Consider the following 19,666-nt stretch of genomic DNA (forward strand, 5'->3'; position numbering starts at 1 on the left):
TTCGTTTAGATTTCTAAATTCGCAATGGCCTTTAAGTTAACTTACCGTATTATCAATCACGTGAGAAACTAAGCTTCAATGTGCACGGGTCTAATAGCTCTCGAACGTCGAAATACGTGTTGGGTTTTAACTCAACTTACCATACCGATAATCACGCGGGAAACTTCTTCCACTTCTATATGCGGTAGATGTCTAAATTCGCAATGAGTTTTAACTCAACTTATCATATTGTTAATTACATGAGAAACTCTTGTCTGTGCGGGTTTGATAGCTTGAGTATATCAAATCTAACGTAGAAAATTTTATGTGCGCGAATCTGAGTGTCCGAATATGAAACGTTCAAATTGCAAACTTATTATTTGGTTCTCCGTTACAAAAATAAAAATGAGGGGCAAATAAATAAGAGTCTCATAAATATCCGTTGTCGTCTTATGCCCTAATAAAACGGCCCAAAAATGGAACCTCGTTCGAGTCGTGTCGTTTCGTTTCGTGGGTGCCCCGTAATTGTTTGGAAAATGGAATTCAACACTCTCTAACGAGCTTCCTCAGAAACCCTCCTCCCGCCAGTTCCATCTCCTAATTCTGTCTCTCACTTTAAACCCTAAGTTCTTCCTCTTGCCTAGCGGACCCTAGATATCATGGCGGGGTCACAGGGCAAAATTCTCCGGTTGGAGCTTGAAAACTTCAAGTCCTACAAGGGTCTTCAGACTATCGGGCCCTTCTCTAACTTCACTGCGATAATTGGGCCCAACGGCGCCGGCAAGTCTAATGTCATGGACGCCATCAGTTTCGTGTTAGGAGTGCGAACGGCGAAGCTCCGGGGGACCCAGCTCAAAGACCTCATCTATGCTTATGATGAGCGCGACAAAGCGCAGACAGGACGCAGGGCCTTCGTGCGCTTGGTCTACCAGCCAGCCGTTGGCTCCGAGATTCAATTTACTCGCACCATCACGAGTTCTGGCGGCAGCGAGTACCGCGTTGATGCCAAGGTCGTGAACTGGGATGAGTACTGTGGGAGATTGAGGACACTTGGGATCCTCGTTAAGGCCCGCAACTTTCTTGTCTTTCAGGTGATTTTCATCACTTGCATCTGAGTTTGAGCTTTGTAATTCGTTTCGGAGCATGTGAGTGATGGTGTTTACGTTTGCTAGTGTTTTTCGGTGCTTTAATAAACCTTTTACCATTCAAAACGAATATTTATTTTTCAGTAGTTTTAGGTGATTGGCCTGATTCTGATTGTTCTAACTTTCGTTTAATATTGTTATATCTAAAAATTAAATGTGTACTTGGTTGGTAAGTTAACTTTCGATTTCGACTTACTTCTTGTGTTAAGGTGCAAAATGGAAATACAGTCTCTATCTATGCAAATATATTCTATGGTATGCATGGATTACAGTTGTAGCTTTTTGTTGTTTTATGTTACATTTAAGTCTATTAACTTTGGGAAACAGTTAGTAGATGGAGATTTCAATTGGTAGCAAACTAGCAATGCTTTGGGGAACCAATTTGGTTTATGATAGGTTGTCCGCAATGGAAGCTACATCCCTCTTAAGAAAGCTTATGGAAAAATATCAAGGCATTCAGGTTTTATTGGTTTTCATTAATGTGATTGAGGCTATGTATGAAGGAGCAATCTAATGTGAGAACTGGCAAAGTATTGACAAAATAATTATCTATCTTGAAAAAATTACATCACATTGAGGCATTGCTTTTCTGCTATAATGATGGATGAGATTATGAGGCCCATTTGAGATGTAGTAGCTTGGTGCATGTTATTTGTGGTGGACATTGTACTAGTGGACGTGATGATTTCATGGGTTAGTTTGAAATTGTACGTCTGTGGACATACTTTAAAATTCAAAAGCTTTGGAATACATTAGTTGTAGTGGAGGAGATAAGGAAAACCAAAAAAAGAGTTAAAAAGCCTGAGAAAATAAATAGACTCTAGAAGATTAGTTAAGAGTGCAGTTTTAGATACGAATGAATGCGAAAGGAGATTTAATATGCTGGATTCCCTCTAATGCTCATCCCAATATTGTTTGAGATAAAAGCTATGGTGATGATCATGGCAATGATGCTACAAGTAAATAAGTTAGTGTTTACACGCGTTTAAGCAAGCTGAGGGACTTTTGCTATTTTTTATGCACTTGTTAGAGTAATTTCGACCTGCATGTGTGGAGGAGTGATAGAGTATATTTAAATAATTAAATGAGCACCTTCTCAAAAAGCTTAATCTTTTGGGAAGGATGGTGTTCTACATGGTCAATCAAAGCCTTTGGCATTCACCAGGTACTGGGTTTGAAACTCATATCCTGCCAGATATTTTAATGTTAACTGATTTGAGTAATGAGTACTATGCAGATTCACCATTTTATCATGTTAGCTATTGGGATAAATGGTGTTAAGTGTTTAACAATCATTATAATCATGTATTGTTAAGCTATTGGGATAAAGGGTGCTTAACAATCATGATAATCATTTAGAGAAACTAATTTTAATGATATCTGAATTGAAAAATTCTGGAATTAACTATATGAATTTGAATTTGGATTTTGGAGACATGTTTGCAATGCTGAATACTATTCAGATGCATAAACAGTGCAGTTAAACTTCCAGATGACATGTCTCATCTTCATTGAATTTTGAACTATCTCCTCCTACTAGATTTTTTTTTATAAATATTTTATGGGAGGAAAAAGCTATGTTGCATATTATGTATTGTCTTCTTGATGGTGTGAAGCATTTGAGAACTCTTGTGCTGCATAGTTTGAAGGTGCTGAGATAATTAAAATTCCTATTGGAGGTGATTCTCGTGTATGATTGAATTTTTTATGAAGGGCGACGTAGAGTCTATTGCATCCAAAAATCCGAAAGAGCTTACTTCGCTTCTTGAGCAAATTTCTGGCTCTGAGGAATTCAAGAGAGAATACGAGGATTGTGAAGAAAAAAAGGCCAGAGCTGAAGAAAAGTCTACACTTGTTTATCAGAAAAAGAAAACAATAAATATGGAGCGGAAGCAGAAGAAAGAACAGAAGGAAGAAGCAGAAAAGCATCTACGCCTGCAAGAGCAGCTGGTATAAATTGTTTCTGTATTTCCAAAATTTTAATTGGATGTCCTTTTTGTTATGTCATATGTAGTTATCCTTTGACCGTGCCCTATCTGGATTGCTTGCTTATTCTAACGAGAATTGAAATGGATTATCATCATCATCATCTGATCATTATTTGTTTGTTTCTGTGTAGAAATCTTTAAAGAAGGATCATTTTTTATGGCAATTGCTTAATATAGAGAAGGACTTGGAGAAGCTGAAAGACGAAGTTGAAGCTGAAGAAAGAAGCCGTGATGCTGTCATGAAAGAACTAGAACACTTTCAACGTGAATCAGATAAAAAAAGGAAAGAGCAAGCAAAATATCTGAAAGAGATTGCGCAATGCGAAAAGAAAATTGCAACAAGAAGAATTCAACTCAATAAAATTGTGAGTTATTTTGGTACTTTTATTGATTTACCTGCAACCAACATGAGATTTTACTTGAATAAATTTGTTTCTAACTAAAAAATGACAATACTTGTAGGTTTTGACTTTTAAATGAACTTTCATAATCTCCATTGACCATTATTCATGATTAATGATTTAGATGGCTTAATGATGATTTGGTGCTGAAATCTATGGTTAAGTCCCTTAAGTCCTCCATGAAGAGGTCAATTCTACCCCATGGTATTACACATTATAGTAGCAGCAGCCATTTGTGCTATTTAGCAATATTTGATTTCTCCTCACACCTGATGACAGGTGACAGTGAGACACCCCTTGCCTAGTTAATAAAAGCTTGTTTCTTATGCAATTTCTAAAACCTAGTACTTGTGATTTTTTTATGTCTTACTCCTGTCCTGATTTGGCATGATGAATGTCAATAAAGTTCGAAAGTGGAAATGATTACAATTATGTTACTCTATTTGTGATGCAGTACTCATCGGAAATTCGGAAGTAATGTAATTATTAACCTTGGAATTTTAGTGAATTAGAAAGAAATTTGTTTTAGTGTGGTGTATTAGGTTTTAGCACATGCAGTAAAAGAGTTCAAATGATTGCACATCAATATGTTGGTTTGAGAAGTAGCGAAGAAGGCATTTTTGTCTAGGAATAATTGTTTCTTGGTAGTTGTTTTATATAATTAATTCATTTCTGGTACTGCTTATATGGATTGGGTATTAGGTTTCAGATGTTACTTTTGTGTTTAATTCAAAAGTTATTTGTATTATGATGCAATTTATGAAATCTAGATGGTCTACAACTTTGATGGCCTTTGTGAAATGTCTGAAATCATTAGAGTTCATAATGCGTTTTGAGTGCACTTGGATTGTCTTCTATTCAATCATTTATGGGGAAGTTTTATGAGAAATTCATACTTCTTCTACCTCTCCTTCAATAGGTTTTTATAAATTTTTCTAGCTCTAAATCAGCTGTTTGCTTTTAAAACCTTGTACTATCTCCTCCATCAAACCATCAAATGTCATCTTAACCTTACACAATTATTATGTACTTTTCATTTCACTGCATGCCATTCACTCCTTGTAATTTCTGGTTAGCACCTTCTTGGGGCCTTTAATAAAATTTACCATTAAAAAAAGTTACAGTTTCAAGTAAAATTACAGAGAATGACCCCTTAGTGCACCCTATGTTCCACACTGGCAGGTAATTTAAGGGATGTGAGTATGCAGATCCAGCATGTGTTCAGTTTTCATACCATTATGAGATTAGATAACTAAGCAACCAAATCCGAGATACTTTTGCTACAAGTCAAATCCTTCGACCCCTAATATTTATGGCCTAGATTTCCCCATCAGAGGTCTAGGAGATTTTTAGAACTGTCTACATCCAACTTGAGTCATCATGAAATAATTGAAGACAAATGTGCGTCTTTGTTTCGATCCAGTAGCTGCTATTTCTGTCCTTCAGATCTGGTGAAGTTCCAGTGAAAATTTACCATACTTCGTTGTAAGATATGGAAATAGTTAGGCCATTGTAACTTTAAGACAAGGAAAACATTGTGCTTTGCTCAGGTAAATTTTGGAAACTTGTAGTGATCCCTCATCCCAAGCATTACGCAAATTGCTGGTTTTTTCTTGATAGAGACTCGAACTGGGGTCTCCTATGGAAACTTAATATGTGTTTGTGAATCAAAATATGAAATGTGTCACGAAAATATTACTTCATCGTTCCTTTAACTTCTTCCTTTTTGTTTCATTGGGGTAGCTTGGAGGAACGTGGTTGTAGCATTGATGATCTTGCTCCAAACATGTTATGATTTGTTCAATATATTGTCGAAATTAACATCCAGGAATTGTTCCACTTTTATGTTTATCAGATATGTTGATTTAAATTAGTTGAAATGGGAAGCTGAAGTATTTTAGAGTGATCCCAATTAAATTAACATTGTGAATATGTCAAAGACTGAAAGAACCGAATTAGCCATGTGGCTATTGTGAAGACTAACTTTGGTTTCTTTTACATTTTGGGACAAAACTTTCATTCGAGTTGTAGGTGGCTGGAATTTTGTGCGATTTTGAATTTTCGTTTGTGGCATACTGGCATGATTATATTCTACCGTCTGTGGTCTTTGTATCTGTTGATGGATTTCTTGGCACTTCTTTATGTGTTGTCATTACTGGTTAATTATCTGTTACCTACCTTGACTGTTGTCTAGGGTAATAATTATGCTGTCGGTCTCAAAAAATAAGCTGACTATCCTTTCATATGCTAAAATGAGCTTAATTTTCATTTATTTTTGTTTTTTCCCTATGCACAGCAACCTGATCATATGAAATCAAATGAGGAAATGTCTCGCATAAATTCTAAAATCAAGAGCACCCGAAAGGAGCTCGATAGAAAAAAGGAAGAGAAGAAGAATCATGCTCTTGAGATAGAAGCGCTCCAGAAGGGCATACGAGATCTGACTGCACAGCTAGATCATCTAATTGAAAGAAGTCGAGATGCGGGTGGGAAACTTCCGTTGGCTGACTCCCAACTAGAGGAATACTTTCGGATGTAAGTTCTCCTTTATCCAACGTTTATTTTTGAGGGAGATTGTTGTAGTTGTAATTTTTTTACATACCCATTGCTGAATTTTAAATTAAATAGCTTGTAACACTACTGTGTTTTTTACTTTCCTTGGCTGACACCCAACTAACGATTACTTTCGGATGTAAGTTCTCCTTAATCCAACATTTATTTTTGAGGGAGGTTGCTTCTAATTTTGTTATATACACGTTGCTGAAGTATAAATTAAATTGCTTGTAACACTAGTGTGCCTTTTCTCTTAATGTTTTCTGGCGGTATGGGAGGGGGGTGTTTAAGGATTTAAACATGTTGGCATGGCTAGCATTATGATAAGAAATTGCTTATGCACCTTGGACTTTGTTATCGGTGCCATAAGTCTGGAGTCGTAAATAACACTCGTTTCCAGGTTAGGAGATTTCTTTTTGCACCTGAAATTCACCAGAATGAGTATGTAATACTTGTGAGGCTGAGCTTCGATTCCAATATGATTTATAGGCAGTGAACACTGACACAATTTTTGGTAACAAAAAGGTGGGGAATATTATCTTATCAGTCAGGCCATTTTAGTAGAACTGCATACGTGGTTGTGAAGTATCATGCTAACAAGAGTCAATCTATAACTAGAATGAGTCCATAAATTACTTGCTCTTTTCACTTGAAACATCCGGTTACTTTTCTCTTAAAGCTTCATTGAAAGCTTAAAACTTGTTCCATCATTACCATCATGCTGTTTCTTCACATTGTGATTCTTTGAAAGCATACAGAATCTTCTAGAATGCTTACTTTATTAAGCTCCCCAACAAAACTTGTTTTTGCCTTCTAATTTTTCGCTTTGCCGAGCAATGCTTCCAGTGTTTACAAAAGGAACAAAAGATTTGGGGCACTAACCAGAAGTCATAAGCCAATTAGGAACCTATTTTAATAGTCTTCAGGTTATCATATTTGCTTTTAAATTGGGACTTCAACATGCTGGAAACTTGTATATTAATTCTCTCAATTTTCTTACTGCCCCCAACATTGGACTTGTAAATTTTCAGTAAGCAGGATGCTGGGATGAAGACTGTGAAGTTAAGAGATGAGAAAGAAGTTCTGGATAGGCAACAACGTGCTGATCTCGAAGCTCAAAAGAATTTAGATGAAAACCTCCAACAGTTGCTTAATCGAAAGCATGAACTGGAAGCACAAGAGGAGCAAATGCGATCTAGATTGAGAAAGATTACTGATTCTTCTGCAAAGCATAAGATTGAACTGACAGATCTGGAAAAGGAATTGCGTGCTGTGAAAGATAGACATCAGGATTCCAGGTTATTTTAAATTTTTCCCTGTCTGTTGTTTTTGTAAAGGTAGGCAATCCCTTTATTTGGTTTCTTCATTGCTTTGCTACATTTGTAAAGTTTTGCAAATCCTTTGTGGTGCATACTCTTAGGTTTAAACTGGTTCCCTTTTTTGCCCATATGCCCTTTATATGTTACTTGAATTAGAAGTGTCCTGCTGAGCCTCCATTAATTTAGAATCCCAATGAATTGCAGCAAAAATGCTAATCACAAGTGTCACTTCTTCATTTTCTCTTTGGGGTTGCAGGTCTAAATACGAGAACTTGAAGTCTAAAATTGGTGAAATAGAAGAACAGTTACGCCAATTGAAAGCTGATAAACATGAAAATGAGAGGGATGCTAGGTTTTCTGAGGCAGTTGAGAAACTAAAACAACATTTCCAAGGTGTTCATGGCCGGATGACTGATCTCTGTAGGCCAACCCAGAAGAAATACAACCTTGCTGTCACCGTGGCTATGGGTAAATTCATGGATGCAGTAGTGGTTGAAGATGAAAGTACAGGAAAAGAATGCATTAAGGTAGTCCTTGCATGTCCTACCATGTTTCTCTCAGATGCATGTTCAGTGCCAATGCTTCCCTCTTGTATTCCCATGATCTCATTGAAGATCTCATTATGATTGAAATTTTCAATAGTGAAGCTGTAACACATCATTTACTCTCCACTTAAGTGGTTATATATCTTCTCCCTCTGTGTGTATGTTCTAATTTCAATCTTATAAACTGATGTTTTTGGAATTTTCAATGAATTGTTCCTAATTTGTATTTGCCAGTGTAATTTTCATTGCAGTTTACTGGATCATAGCTTACGTAATACTATATTGAAATCTATTAGGAACCAATACATCGGTTAACATTTTTTTTCTTTTTTTTTTTCCATCGTATTCTAGCTCTTCTATTTATGAATTAGTAGCCTTAATAGGTACATTAACAGTACTGATCTATTGGTTTTTTTGGCAGTATTTAAAGGAGCAAAGGCTTCCGCCTCAGACATTTATACCTCTTCAGTCAGTTCGTGTTAAGCCAATAATGGAGAGGTTGCGTGCATTAGGTGGTACCGCAAAGTTGGTGTTTGATGTAATCCAATATCCTTTTTAAAATCTTAGGACATGGCCTCATTAATTTTTAGAAAGTAATGCATGCTGATTCATGTATCAGAATGCACACAAACACACTCACCGATAGAGAGATTAACAGACACATCTTTGTCTATATGTATAACAATGTGTTTGTCACGTGTGGATGGATCCACATCCTGCATTTTCTATGCAATCAGTGGTGCGTGTTTTAGAATTGGTGACAAATGATTCCTTGGCTTCATGCTTCCCTTGAGATTAACTTGTCATGTTTTTCCACCTTCGGCTTCTGTTCTCTTAAATCTGCTTCATTCTGGTAACTATGATATAGCACAAAGAAAGCAATAAGTAGAGTTTGCTCTTTGGGTTCTCTTTTGGCCTTACTCTGGTAGTCGTATGTTTGATTACTGTACTTGTATTCCATGTTCTTGATTTAGAATGCTATTTATTTTTGTTCGAAAAAACAGAAAGAAAGGAAAACTTACCCTGACATAAATTTGTGAGTTGTGACTTAACAATGGCACATTTAATCCAGCCCTGGAGAAAGCTATTCTTTATGCCGTTGCGAATACTATTGTTTGTGATGACCTCAAACAAGCCAAGGAACTTAGCTGGAGCGGGGAGAGATTAAAAGGTTCTCTTTACTTGTAGTTTAATCATTAAAGGTTGGTGGGTATCAACAACAGTGTTATTATGTTAAATCTGGAGTGGTCTTTGTATCAGTTGTAACTGTTGATGGAATTCTTCTCACCAAGTCTGGCACAATGACGGGTGGTACAAGCGGTGGAATGGAAGCAAGATCAAAACAGTGGGACGATAAAAAAATTGAAGGTTAGTGTCCCATTTATGATGACTGAGTACATGTGGATATAATTTGGTAGTTTTAAGAACTACCCCCGCCCCCTGTAGCATTTAGCATTTGATTTTTGCAGGACTTAAAAAAAAGAGAGAGCAGTATGAATCAGAGCTAGAAGAGGTTGGTTCAATGAGGGAGATTCAACTAAGAGAGCACGAAGTAGCTGGCAAAATAAGTGGGCTCCAAAGGAAATTACAGTATGCAGACATTGAAAAGGTGTAGCATCCAAGAAAAAATACATGCCTGCATACATATTTATATACATATACATATATATATATATGTACTCTTAGACTTACGAGGGCAGATAAAAGTAATTATTGGGAACTGGGAACTTGAATGTTATGGGCACTTTTCTTTTGGATATTGGAATTCAATTTCTTTATCAATCGTTGAGTTGATTACTGTGCTATGTTGCAGCGAGGTATTGAGGACAAACTTGTAAACTTGAAGCATGAGAAGCAAAACATTGAAAAAGAAATTGATCGCATAAGTCCTGAATTTCATAAGGTGATTTATTAATCATAACTACCATTTAGTTAAATATATATATCTTCACATAACTTATGATGCTGCTGACGATGCCCCATTTACAGTTGAAAGATGCTATTGATAAAAGGGATACTGAAATCCGGAAGCTGGAGAAGAGGATCAATGAGATTGTCGACCGAATCTACAAGGATTTTAGTAAGGTTGTTGGGGTGGCAAACATCCGTGAGTATGAAGAAAACCATCTAAAGGATGCACAGCAGATGGCTGATAAAAGGCTTAGTTTGAGTAATCAACTTTCAAAATTAAAGTACCAGTATGTCTCAAAATATTCTCTTTGTTTATCTGGATATTTGTTCTACCTCTTCTTTGTTTATTAAGTTTGCTTTGTCAAATCTCTCTGTATTCCAACTGATAATTCGAAGACACGTCTCTATGGATATATTTGGGCATGCTGCATGATTTCCTGACTAGTTTTTATGGATGATTATGAGAGCCATACTCACTTTGGGCTTGATTAGTTTTCTGTTCTATGACAATTCTCGTCATTTTTTCTTCGAAAAATTGAATAGTCACCATAAAACAATTTCTATGCAATCTAGTTGGTTGCTTGAGGATAGGGGAACTGTTGAAACCATGCGATATTGGGACTTATGAGTGAAATTCCAGTCATGTTATTGTTAATTGTAATTGTGTCAATGCCTGTTTATAACTTTATATCGTGGACTTGAATCTTTGTCCCATTGCTTTGGCTTTAACCAATGCTTCGCTTGATTTATCCGCTAGAGTTGTGATGTGTCCCCATGATCTTCCAGTATTTGTAAATATTTTCTCTCTCATTTGGCTTTTCCTGAATTGTTCTCAATTAGTCGGAGCCTTCAAGTACTCAAGTACTTGGGAGGTGAGTAATTGGACAGTCTCATATTGCCACCATCATGCCTTGTGATGTTCTCTATATCCTTGATAGTGATTTTCTTATTTTTTGTATTGTTCAACTGGGTGGGGTTTTTTTCCGTACCGTTGTGGTGCTTCTCATTCTTACTGGTGATTTTAATGGTGGCATTGCACTTAATTTAAGTTGCATTGCTTAATTTAATTTTTTAATGTTGAAGCCATTTGTTAAAATATTTGCTATCTTCTTATTGGCTTTGAAAGGATAAACTTTTCCTTGATTTGATGTTTCCAATGATTTTCACTCTTTTGCTCAGTGTGTGAGCTGCTTTTTATATGTTTCTTATTTAGCTGCCTTAGCATCTGACATGTATTTACACGTTGCAACATTTTTATTTTCCCCATTTTACTTTCAGGTTGGAGTATGAGCGAGAACGGGACATGGATTCGCGAATCAGAAAGCTGGAATCTTCTCTCAGTGCTTTAGAAAATGATTTGAAGCAGGTTCAGAAAAAAGAGGCTGAAGCGAAGATAGATATGGAGAAAGCTAATGGTGAAATCGATCGATGGAAGGAGGAAGCTCGGGGTATGGTTTGGTTCCTCATGTTACTCCTGAAAGTTATTTGATTTTGTTTGTTTTCTTTGTGATTGTCTGAATGTTCATATTTTAATTAAACCCTTTCTTTTAAATTCTATTTTCCCCACCATCATAGGCATTCTTAACTACGTTGTAAATTGAAATTGAACAAGAGTGCTAAAATAATTTGTAAATTGAAATCGAGCAAGAGTGCTAAAATAATCCATAAATCTTGTTTTTATTTTGAGTGAATTTTTGTGTCAATCGGTGAGATACTACTTTATTAAGGACCGATTACTCATTATCTTATTTAAAGTAATCTGTGAGCTGACAGCCTGACATGTACACAGAGCTTTTGGACAAGGAAAAGAAGAAACACCCTGACCAAAACAAACAGACATGTGTAGAGAATTCATTGAAGTTTAATTTCTTGAGGAGCTGTGCAGTCCTTGTTCTCTGATTTATTTTTATGACATACAAAAGCATTTTATTAGTTGCATGTGTCGTGCATGCAGTTGAATGAAATCAAAATCATTGTTAACCCCCTTCACTCAAGTTTTGCGGGTTAGGGGATATGCCATCAATCTGTGTTCACCGGGTACTAATCAGTTGGATACAACTTCAATCTAAGTGAGACTAGTTTCGTTTTAAATTAGTATCCATATTTAATTTGGATTTCAGAGAGAGATGGTTGAAAGTGTAATGATTTCAGATTCCAATGAGAAATGGTCGAATTTCTTAAATTTGTACTGGGTTGCTGAAAATGTGTATGGCAAAGAGTTCATAGGGGTTGTATACCTGTTTGTGTATACATCAAGGAGCAGTAGAATGCACCAGTTAAAATATTTTATTTTATGTGCTTTTCTTGTTATTCAGAGTCAGAAGTTAAAACTCTTACCTTGATGAAACGGTGCATATGTAGTTGCTCCATTGTTCATGGTATCTTGCACTGCCTGAGGGTAACCCTAGGCCAGCGGTAAAGTTTATTTGCCTCAACTTGGGGTGACAGGTTTAAACCACAGAAACGGCATCCACAATGTGGGATTAAGGCTGCACACATCTTCCTGTCTCTGGCTCTTCCACTTTGGGAGACTTCTTCATTGTGTTGTTTCCTTTTTTCCTTTTCTTTGACTGCCTCTTTTTTCTTTTCCGATTGAAAGGTATGTTATAAAGAAGCTCTTCCTGGAGCTGTTTGATAGTCCAAGCTCACCCGGGGATGGTTTGAAAGATTAGTTTGCATCACAAAATTTTATGGTATATTTGGACTGATGGGAAGGGTCTGTTGTTCGACCAGATGAACAAATGAACTAGTGGCTGCTGCTACTTTGTGTTGTCTGTTGATTTACTGCCATCTCTTGTGGCCTGTTTGCACCTGCCCAACTTTGAGTAATTTTATTGTCCACAACAATGCGTTTCCTTAAATCATTATGAGGAAAGGTGTTAGTGGAACCAGTCATTTAAGGGACTCTGATAGCGAATTATTCTTACATTTGGTTATTAATTTTTTCCCCTCCATCTCTCTGTAGAGTGGAAAATGAAGTCAGAAGAGTGCGACAAGGATATCCAAGAATGGTCGAAGCAAATTTCTGCATCTACAAGCAGCATATCTAAGCATAATCGTCAGATTAGTTCAAAGGTCCCAAGATTTCTTCGTTTTTTCTCCTATACTTGGATATTCTCTCAAGCTAGGTGAAAAGTAGGCTGTGAGTTAAAACCATAAAAATTTGCTTTTGAAAGCTTCTCCTTTGTTTTACAGAATGCACAGATTGCAAAGCTTTCATCACAGAAGCAGGATATAGTGGAGAAATGTGAATTAGAGCACATCATCCTTCCCACTATTTTGGATCCAATGGAAATTGATAGTTCAACACCAGGCCCAGTTTTTGACTTTTGTCAGTTGCCTAGATCTTATCAGCAGGACCGGAGGCCTTCCGAGCGGGATAAACTTGAGCTAGAATTTAAACAAAAAATGGATGCCTTAACATCAGAAATTGAAAGAACTGCTCCAAATTTGAAGGCACTGGACCAGTACGAGGCGCTAAAAGAGAGGGAAAGAAACGTAAATAATGAATTTGAAGAAGCCAGCAAAAAGGCGAAGGAAGCAGCGGATGCTTTCAATTCTGTGAAGCAGAAGAGGTATTGACTACATAATATACTTTAGCATGCCTTTTATTGACTTACAAAACAGTGACATGTCTACCTAGAAAAATAAAATATACAATAAGTTTCTTTTTTTTGGTAAATATATTAAGAAGTTTCTGATAACACGGAATGAGGCATAATACTTGGGTTCTTCTAGAAGTCAGGGTGAAAACAAAATGGCTACTCACTTCAACAATTGTGTGTATATAATACCAGTCTAGCGAGATTTTTTTTTTCGTTCAACTTGCAACTCTCTCAAATTGTTCTACCATGTAAAATTTGCAATTTTTTTGTGAAAGAGTACATGTGGGGCTGCAAACAGATCCTTATAGGATTGAATATAGAGAATCTTGAGACCTATTAAGAAAGAGCCTCATTCAGTGGAGTCGTGTCCCGGAGAAAGGTCCACCTGATCATATCTACCCTTATTAATGTAGTAATGTAGTATTATTCTGAAAAAAAAAAAAGAGAGGATACTATGATGTTTTTAAATTTTTAATACAGCGTAGCATAATGTTATTAAGATAACACTAAATGCATTTTGAAACTGCATTAAATAATTAAAATAAAAATGTATTTATGGTATGCATCGAAAGAAATAATCGAATTCTCCGGGACAAAGAAAACTCTCTGGACTCTTTCTTTAGACAATTGGCTAAACACTGGGAAATTGTGGCTTTGTGGTTCTTGTAGTAACTTTATCTGCCTTGTAATTTCTGGTTGCACCCCTTGGTGCTCTCTAATAAATTTTTTGCTTTCAAAAAGAGAAAGTTTGAATTAAACTCTTTTCTACCTAAAAAGGAGTAATTATATAAGGCAGGTTAAGTATTATAGTAAAAAAATCAATATTATCAGTACAAGTGTCTCCGTGGTTTCCTTTGGAAGGTGGGTCCAATGGGGCCCAACATCGTAGATGTTCCAAGTCTTCATAAACATTATTATTTTGTGAGAGTTATGGATTACTATAAATGAATAATATTTTATAATGAAAGCAATTTGAATAACTGTGATAGCTAGTTCGGAAGTAATCTCGTATCTGAATATAAATTAACCAAATTACAAATTAGTTTAATTATAAATGAGTGGTCCATACATTGATAATTTTTCATATTTGCATTTCCATTGTGAGCCAAATGTTCTATAAAAGTATAATTTCCTCAGAACACTTACTAGAACAAAATTTAACATTGTGGCGAAACTGTTGAAATTTGTTTCTCTAGCTGTTCCTTTATCTGTGTACATTGACTTTTGTTATGTACTAGGTGGGCAAAACTAGCTTCAGTAACTCTTTTCAGGATATTTATTCACTTTATTGGGTGCAGGCATGATTCTTTTATGGCAGCGTACAACCACATATCTAGTAACATTGACAAGATTTACAAGCAGTTAACAAAGAGCAACACACATCCACTTGGAGGGACAGCTTATTTAAATTTAGAAAATGATGATGATCCATTTCTACATGGCATAAAATACACTGCTATGCCCCCTACAAAGCGTTTTCGCGATATGGAACAGCTTTCAGGCGGGGAGAAGACTGTTGCAGCTCTTGCATTACTCTTTGCCATCCATAGGTAAGTGCTGATGTATAGATGGATCTAAGTCCGGTTTTATGGATCACACTTTAGATAGTTTCACTTAATAGGAGATTGCGTGCTTTTTCAATTTCCTGATTAGATATGTATAGTTTACATTGCACTGGGTTATATGTAAAGTTGCAGATGGTTTTACTAAAGCAGAGGCTGCAGGGTTTCTAGTATCTTGATTAGATAGTGTAGTTACTACTACTTTTGTAACATCGAATGCTCACATAAGTTTGTATGGTGTTTGCAGCTTTAAGCCTTCACCCTTTTTCATATTGGATGAAGTTGATGCTGCATTGGATAACTTAAATGTTGCAAAAGTCGCTGGATTTATTCGTTCTAGATCCTGTGGAGCCAAGGACAATCAGGATGCTGATGGAGATAGTGGTTTCCAGAGTATTGTGATTTCACTGAAAGATAGCTTTTATGATAAGGCTGAAGCTTTGGTTGGGGTTTACCGGGACTCTGCAATTGATAAGAAGTGAGTTTCTCTCAGCAGTATTTTTTTTTTCCCCGCGCTGCGATTTTACAAGATTTAAGGTCCAACGAATCATATGTGATTCAAAAGTTGTGCTTCACTTTTGCAGGTGCTCAAGCACACTTACATTTGACCTCACCAGATATCGTGAGACCTGAGTTCATTGCCAGGTTGCAGCACCATATGTTTTGTAAATAACTGCGTCTTGATGTCATTGTTGAGATTATGATGTGAGCAGTCATATACTTGGACTAGCATGTATGAATATTAAGCATATTTGTGCTTTACTATGATAACATAGGGATTTACAAGATCATGGGTCTGAGACTCACTATTGTCTAAAAAAATATTAATGACTGCATAATTCAGGGGCGATGACCTAACCAGGTCTATGTAAGGAAGCAGTTTTTCTTTGATATCATGCGCTTTCTCGTGGACCAAGTAATTTTTTTTAATCGAGAACACAACTCAGTCTCAGGATGTTCTTTCGACAGCTGGGTGAGTGAATTTTGGACCGTCAGAATAATCTGTATCATGATAGGATCAAGTAACACTAGGCATCATTATCCATCACAATCATGTGTCAACATTTTGGACCTTGGGGCCCATGACTCCAATCCATTTATGAGTATCTTTTTGGACCTTGGGAGAGCTCGTGATCCCACATCACTTACGTGAGATGGAATTGGGCGATTTAAAAGTGTGTTGTGTATCTAATGAGTATTCCACATTGAAAAAATAGGGCTACCAACTCTAGTTTATAAGGATCCAAGGCACCCTCTGGTAAGCCGATTTTCTGGGTTGTAGTTCTACCATGGGTCTTATGGGCCGGTGTGGGTATTCATCATTGGTGTTTTCATCGAGAGAGTCGCGTTTGCGGAGAAGGCTGCCGTCTGAAGGGCGAGCGTAGTCGTTGTGAACGTCAGCTGTCCAAGGGGGAAAGGGCTGCCATCTAAAGGGCGAGCGTAGCCGCCGTGGACGTCAACTGTACAAGGGGGTGGTTTGATGGGTATTCATCAGTATCCCTCACCAATAGGCTAATTTTTTGTTGTAGAGTGGGTTTGGGCCTTAACAATAGTATCGGGGTCAGGCTCATCCAAGCACATGTGAGCATGCTTCCCCACGTCCAGGAATGAGATTGGGCCAAGCGACGTAACGAAAAGACCTATACGGCGATACCTTTCCACAAAGCTGTTGAGTAAGCTTGGGCCTTAATTTTTTCTGCTTGGGGTATAAAAGCCATTTAACGGGCAAACTCGTGAGCCGAATAAGGTTTGGGCCGGATCCACAAAATTACAAACCCAAAAGCTTCAACTGCTTATTTAGTCACTCTCCTGTTGAATTCAATCAGAGAAACCAAGACAACTGGTAGCTTCAACCATTCCTTTCTTCCCAACACCACCACGTAACTAAGTTCCTCTCACCACCTCACACTTCCATGCACAACAAGGTGGCGCATAAAGCTAACATGGCGACACAAACTCCATGCAGAACCCACCATCCATGGCTGCCACACTACCCACACTACACTCCAAAAACTCTTCCAATATAAACCCAAAACAACTTCCTTCTCCTTACACACACTATCTCTTCCTCTCTTGTCTTCCATGGCTTCTAAACTACTAGCTCTTGCTCTTCTCTCATTGTTTGTTTATGCAGCTGTTGGTGATCGACAGTCCGAGAAGCAGCAGCAGCGCGACAGAGACTTCACACAGAAATGCCGGCTCCAGAGGATCACAAGGAGCCAGCCCTCCCAACGGTTTGAGTCCGAGGGTGGCGTGACTGAGATTTGGGACCAAGATGAGGACCAGTTCCAATGTGCTGGATTTGCAACCATGAGGCATACTGTCAAACCCAATTCCCTTTCTCTGCCAAAGTTCAGTCCTGCTCCTAGCCTTGTCTATATTGAGCAAGGTTTGTTCTGTTTTGTTTTCCTTCTTGCTTTTTCCTAGCAACCAAACATGGTTGAGAAAATTGAAACGACTGATGAGGATGAGTATGATGTGCAGGAAGCGGAATGCTAGGGATAACCATAGCAGGATGCCCCGAGACTTTCCACTCAACGGAGCAAGGCCAACGCTCGAGGGACGTAAGAAGCAGCGGGCAGCAGAGAGACCAACACCAGAAAGTGCGGAGGTTCCGCAAAGGAGATATCATTGTTGCACCAGCAGGAGCAGCCAGCTGGTGCTACAACGATGGCGATGAAGATGTTATTGCCGTCACCTTCCATGATCTTACAAACTCGGAGAACCAACTCGACTGGAATCTCAGGGTATTAATCTGCTTCATCTTTTTCAAACAGAGAAGATTAAATTCTAAAACCGAGTTGGGTCTTGAAATTTCAGGAATTTATGCTGGCTGGTGGGCTACCAAGGCAAAGAATGCAAGAAAGACGGAGGGAAGGACGACGGGGAACTCAATCTCAACGTGTCCAGGATACTTTCCAGAACGTACTCCGACCATTTGACCAGGATCTGCTCTCTGAGGCTCTCAATGTTCCATCCAACATTGTGCAGCAGATGCAGCAAGAAGACAACAGGGGGCTCATCGTCAGGTGCGAGAAGGAAATGATGAGGATGATTTCACCAGAAGAAGAACAAGAAGAAGGGTACGAATTGGAACATCCAAGAGGAGGAAGAAACCTACCCCAACAAAACGGCATGGAAGAAACCTACTGTTCCATGAAATTCAAGACAAACATGGATGCCAGAAGAAAATCTGACTTCTATGGCAGAGGTGCAGGAGGAATCAACATTGTCAGCGAGTCAAAGCTTCCAATCCTTCAATACCTGCACTTGAGTGCAGAAAAAGGCCATCTCATGCCTGTAATTAGTTAACTAACCCCACTTCCTCTTTCACATCGCAACCGTTGGTATCCTGATGATTCCAATTATCCCAGCCGCTGCACAAGATTTCATGTCCATTGTGTGTGACATATGGAGACTACAAATTCACTTGTATCTTGTTCGTGTTGAGCTGGGATGATTGGGATACTAACTGCTGAGATCTTTATCATTTTCGTTCACTATTACCCACTTCATATCTAACAATGTCAATAGCTTGATCATTTCTAACTTGTTTCTGCAGAACGCATTGTTCACGCCACACTGGACCGTCAACGAGCAGACGGTGTTCTACACACTCCGCGGCGAAGCCCAAGTACAGATTGTGGATCACCGTGGAAACACTGTGATGGACGAGAGGGTTAAAGAAGGTGACATGCATGTACTCCCTCAGTACTATGCCTGTGTCATGAGGGCAGGCAGTGAAGGCTATGAATGGATGGCAGTTAAAACTTCTAGCCGCCCAGAAAAAAGTCCAATGGCCGGCTACACTTCGGTGCTAAGAGGTATGCCTAATGATGTTCTTGCAAATGCATTCCAGATCTCTCCGAGTGAAGCTCGGCAGTTGAAGACTAATAGGGATCCACAGAGTCTTGTGCTCACACCGGTCGGCCGTATCTCCTCTTAAACAGAGTTTTTTTTTTTCCTACTAGTAGTAGTATGTACCATAAGGGTCACTAGTAAGCAATGTTTGTTGCATAAACCAGAGAAGGGTCTCTGCTTAATCACCTTAGCGTGAGCAGGACGCTTAGTCTAATGAGTTGATGCTGTAACCAATAATGTAAGCTTCCGGAGTTATCAATAAAATTGTGGCCTCCCTACACATCTTTTGTTGTATGCTTTGCATTTGGTTAACGCATAACTGAAACGGATTTAGGGATATGAATTGTCTTAATATCCTAAAGGAATCGGATTTAGGGATATGAATTGTCGAACGAGAAAATCCTAAAAATCGAAAAAAAATAAAATTGAGTTAGCCCCACAAATCAATAGTACAAGTAATCCGGAATAAGTCAGAATCAATGGAACGTGATTTGAACCTAAATTCATACAAAGATATAAAATAAACGAATAATTCTTAAAGTGGCAAAAAAAGTTAATTCTTAAACTGGCAGAAAATAATTTGGAAGTTGGCCATGGATGTCTAAATGATGGAATTTGGCTAAAAAGTGGCGAATCTAGTGACATGGCACTGGTCTATTGCGAATCGGAATTTTGAGTAACCCCTACAAGTTTCACACGATTATGAGTTTGAAGCCATTGATTTCTACTAGACAAACTTGACTATGAGTTTTAAGTCTTTGATCTTTACTAGAGAATTTGCTCTTTGGTGGTCCAAA

At 37.9% G+C, this 19,666-nt stretch overlaps 2 protein-coding genes across 2 annotated transcripts; both read left to right on the forward strand.

Annotated features, from left to right (window-relative positions):
• The first annotated feature begins 469 nt into the window (after window positions 1–469).
• On the forward strand, window positions 470–15,884 carry LOC120007592 (structural maintenance of chromosomes protein 1). Its single transcript, XM_038857921.1, has 18 exons — window positions 470–1,070; window positions 2,838–3,074; window positions 3,244–3,477; window positions 5,810–6,048; window positions 7,098–7,364; window positions 7,642–7,912; window positions 8,352–8,476; window positions 8,992–9,101; window positions 9,191–9,298; window positions 9,400–9,539; window positions 9,744–9,833; window positions 9,920–10,128; window positions 11,120–11,289; window positions 12,807–12,916; window positions 13,037–13,416; window positions 14,745–14,996; window positions 15,256–15,486; window positions 15,593–15,884. The coding sequence occupies exons 1-18, from the start codon at window positions 639–641 to the stop codon at window positions 15,639–15,641; spliced, it is 3,654 nt and encodes a 1,217-aa protein (XP_038713849.1). The 5' UTR covers window positions 470–638; the 3' UTR covers window positions 15,642–15,884.
• Window positions 15,885–16,718: 834 nt separating this feature from the next.
• LOC120008065 (11S globulin seed storage protein 2-like) lies at window positions 16,719–19,132 on the forward strand. The gene is made up of 4 exons (XM_038858577.1): window positions 16,719–17,397; window positions 17,493–17,755; window positions 17,829–18,308; window positions 18,571–19,132. The coding sequence occupies exons 1-4, from the start codon at window positions 17,091–17,093 to the stop codon at window positions 18,952–18,954; spliced, it is 1,434 nt and encodes a 477-aa protein (XP_038714505.1). The 5' UTR covers window positions 16,719–17,090; the 3' UTR covers window positions 18,955–19,132.
• The last annotated feature ends 534 nt before the right edge of the window (window positions 19,133–19,666 follow it).

Source organism: Tripterygium wilfordii, chromosome 10, assembly GCF_013401445.1.
Source record: "Tripterygium wilfordii isolate XIE 37 chromosome 10, ASM1340144v1, whole genome shotgun sequence".
NCBI lineage: Eukaryota > Viridiplantae > Streptophyta > Magnoliopsida > Celastrales > Celastraceae > Tripterygium > Tripterygium wilfordii.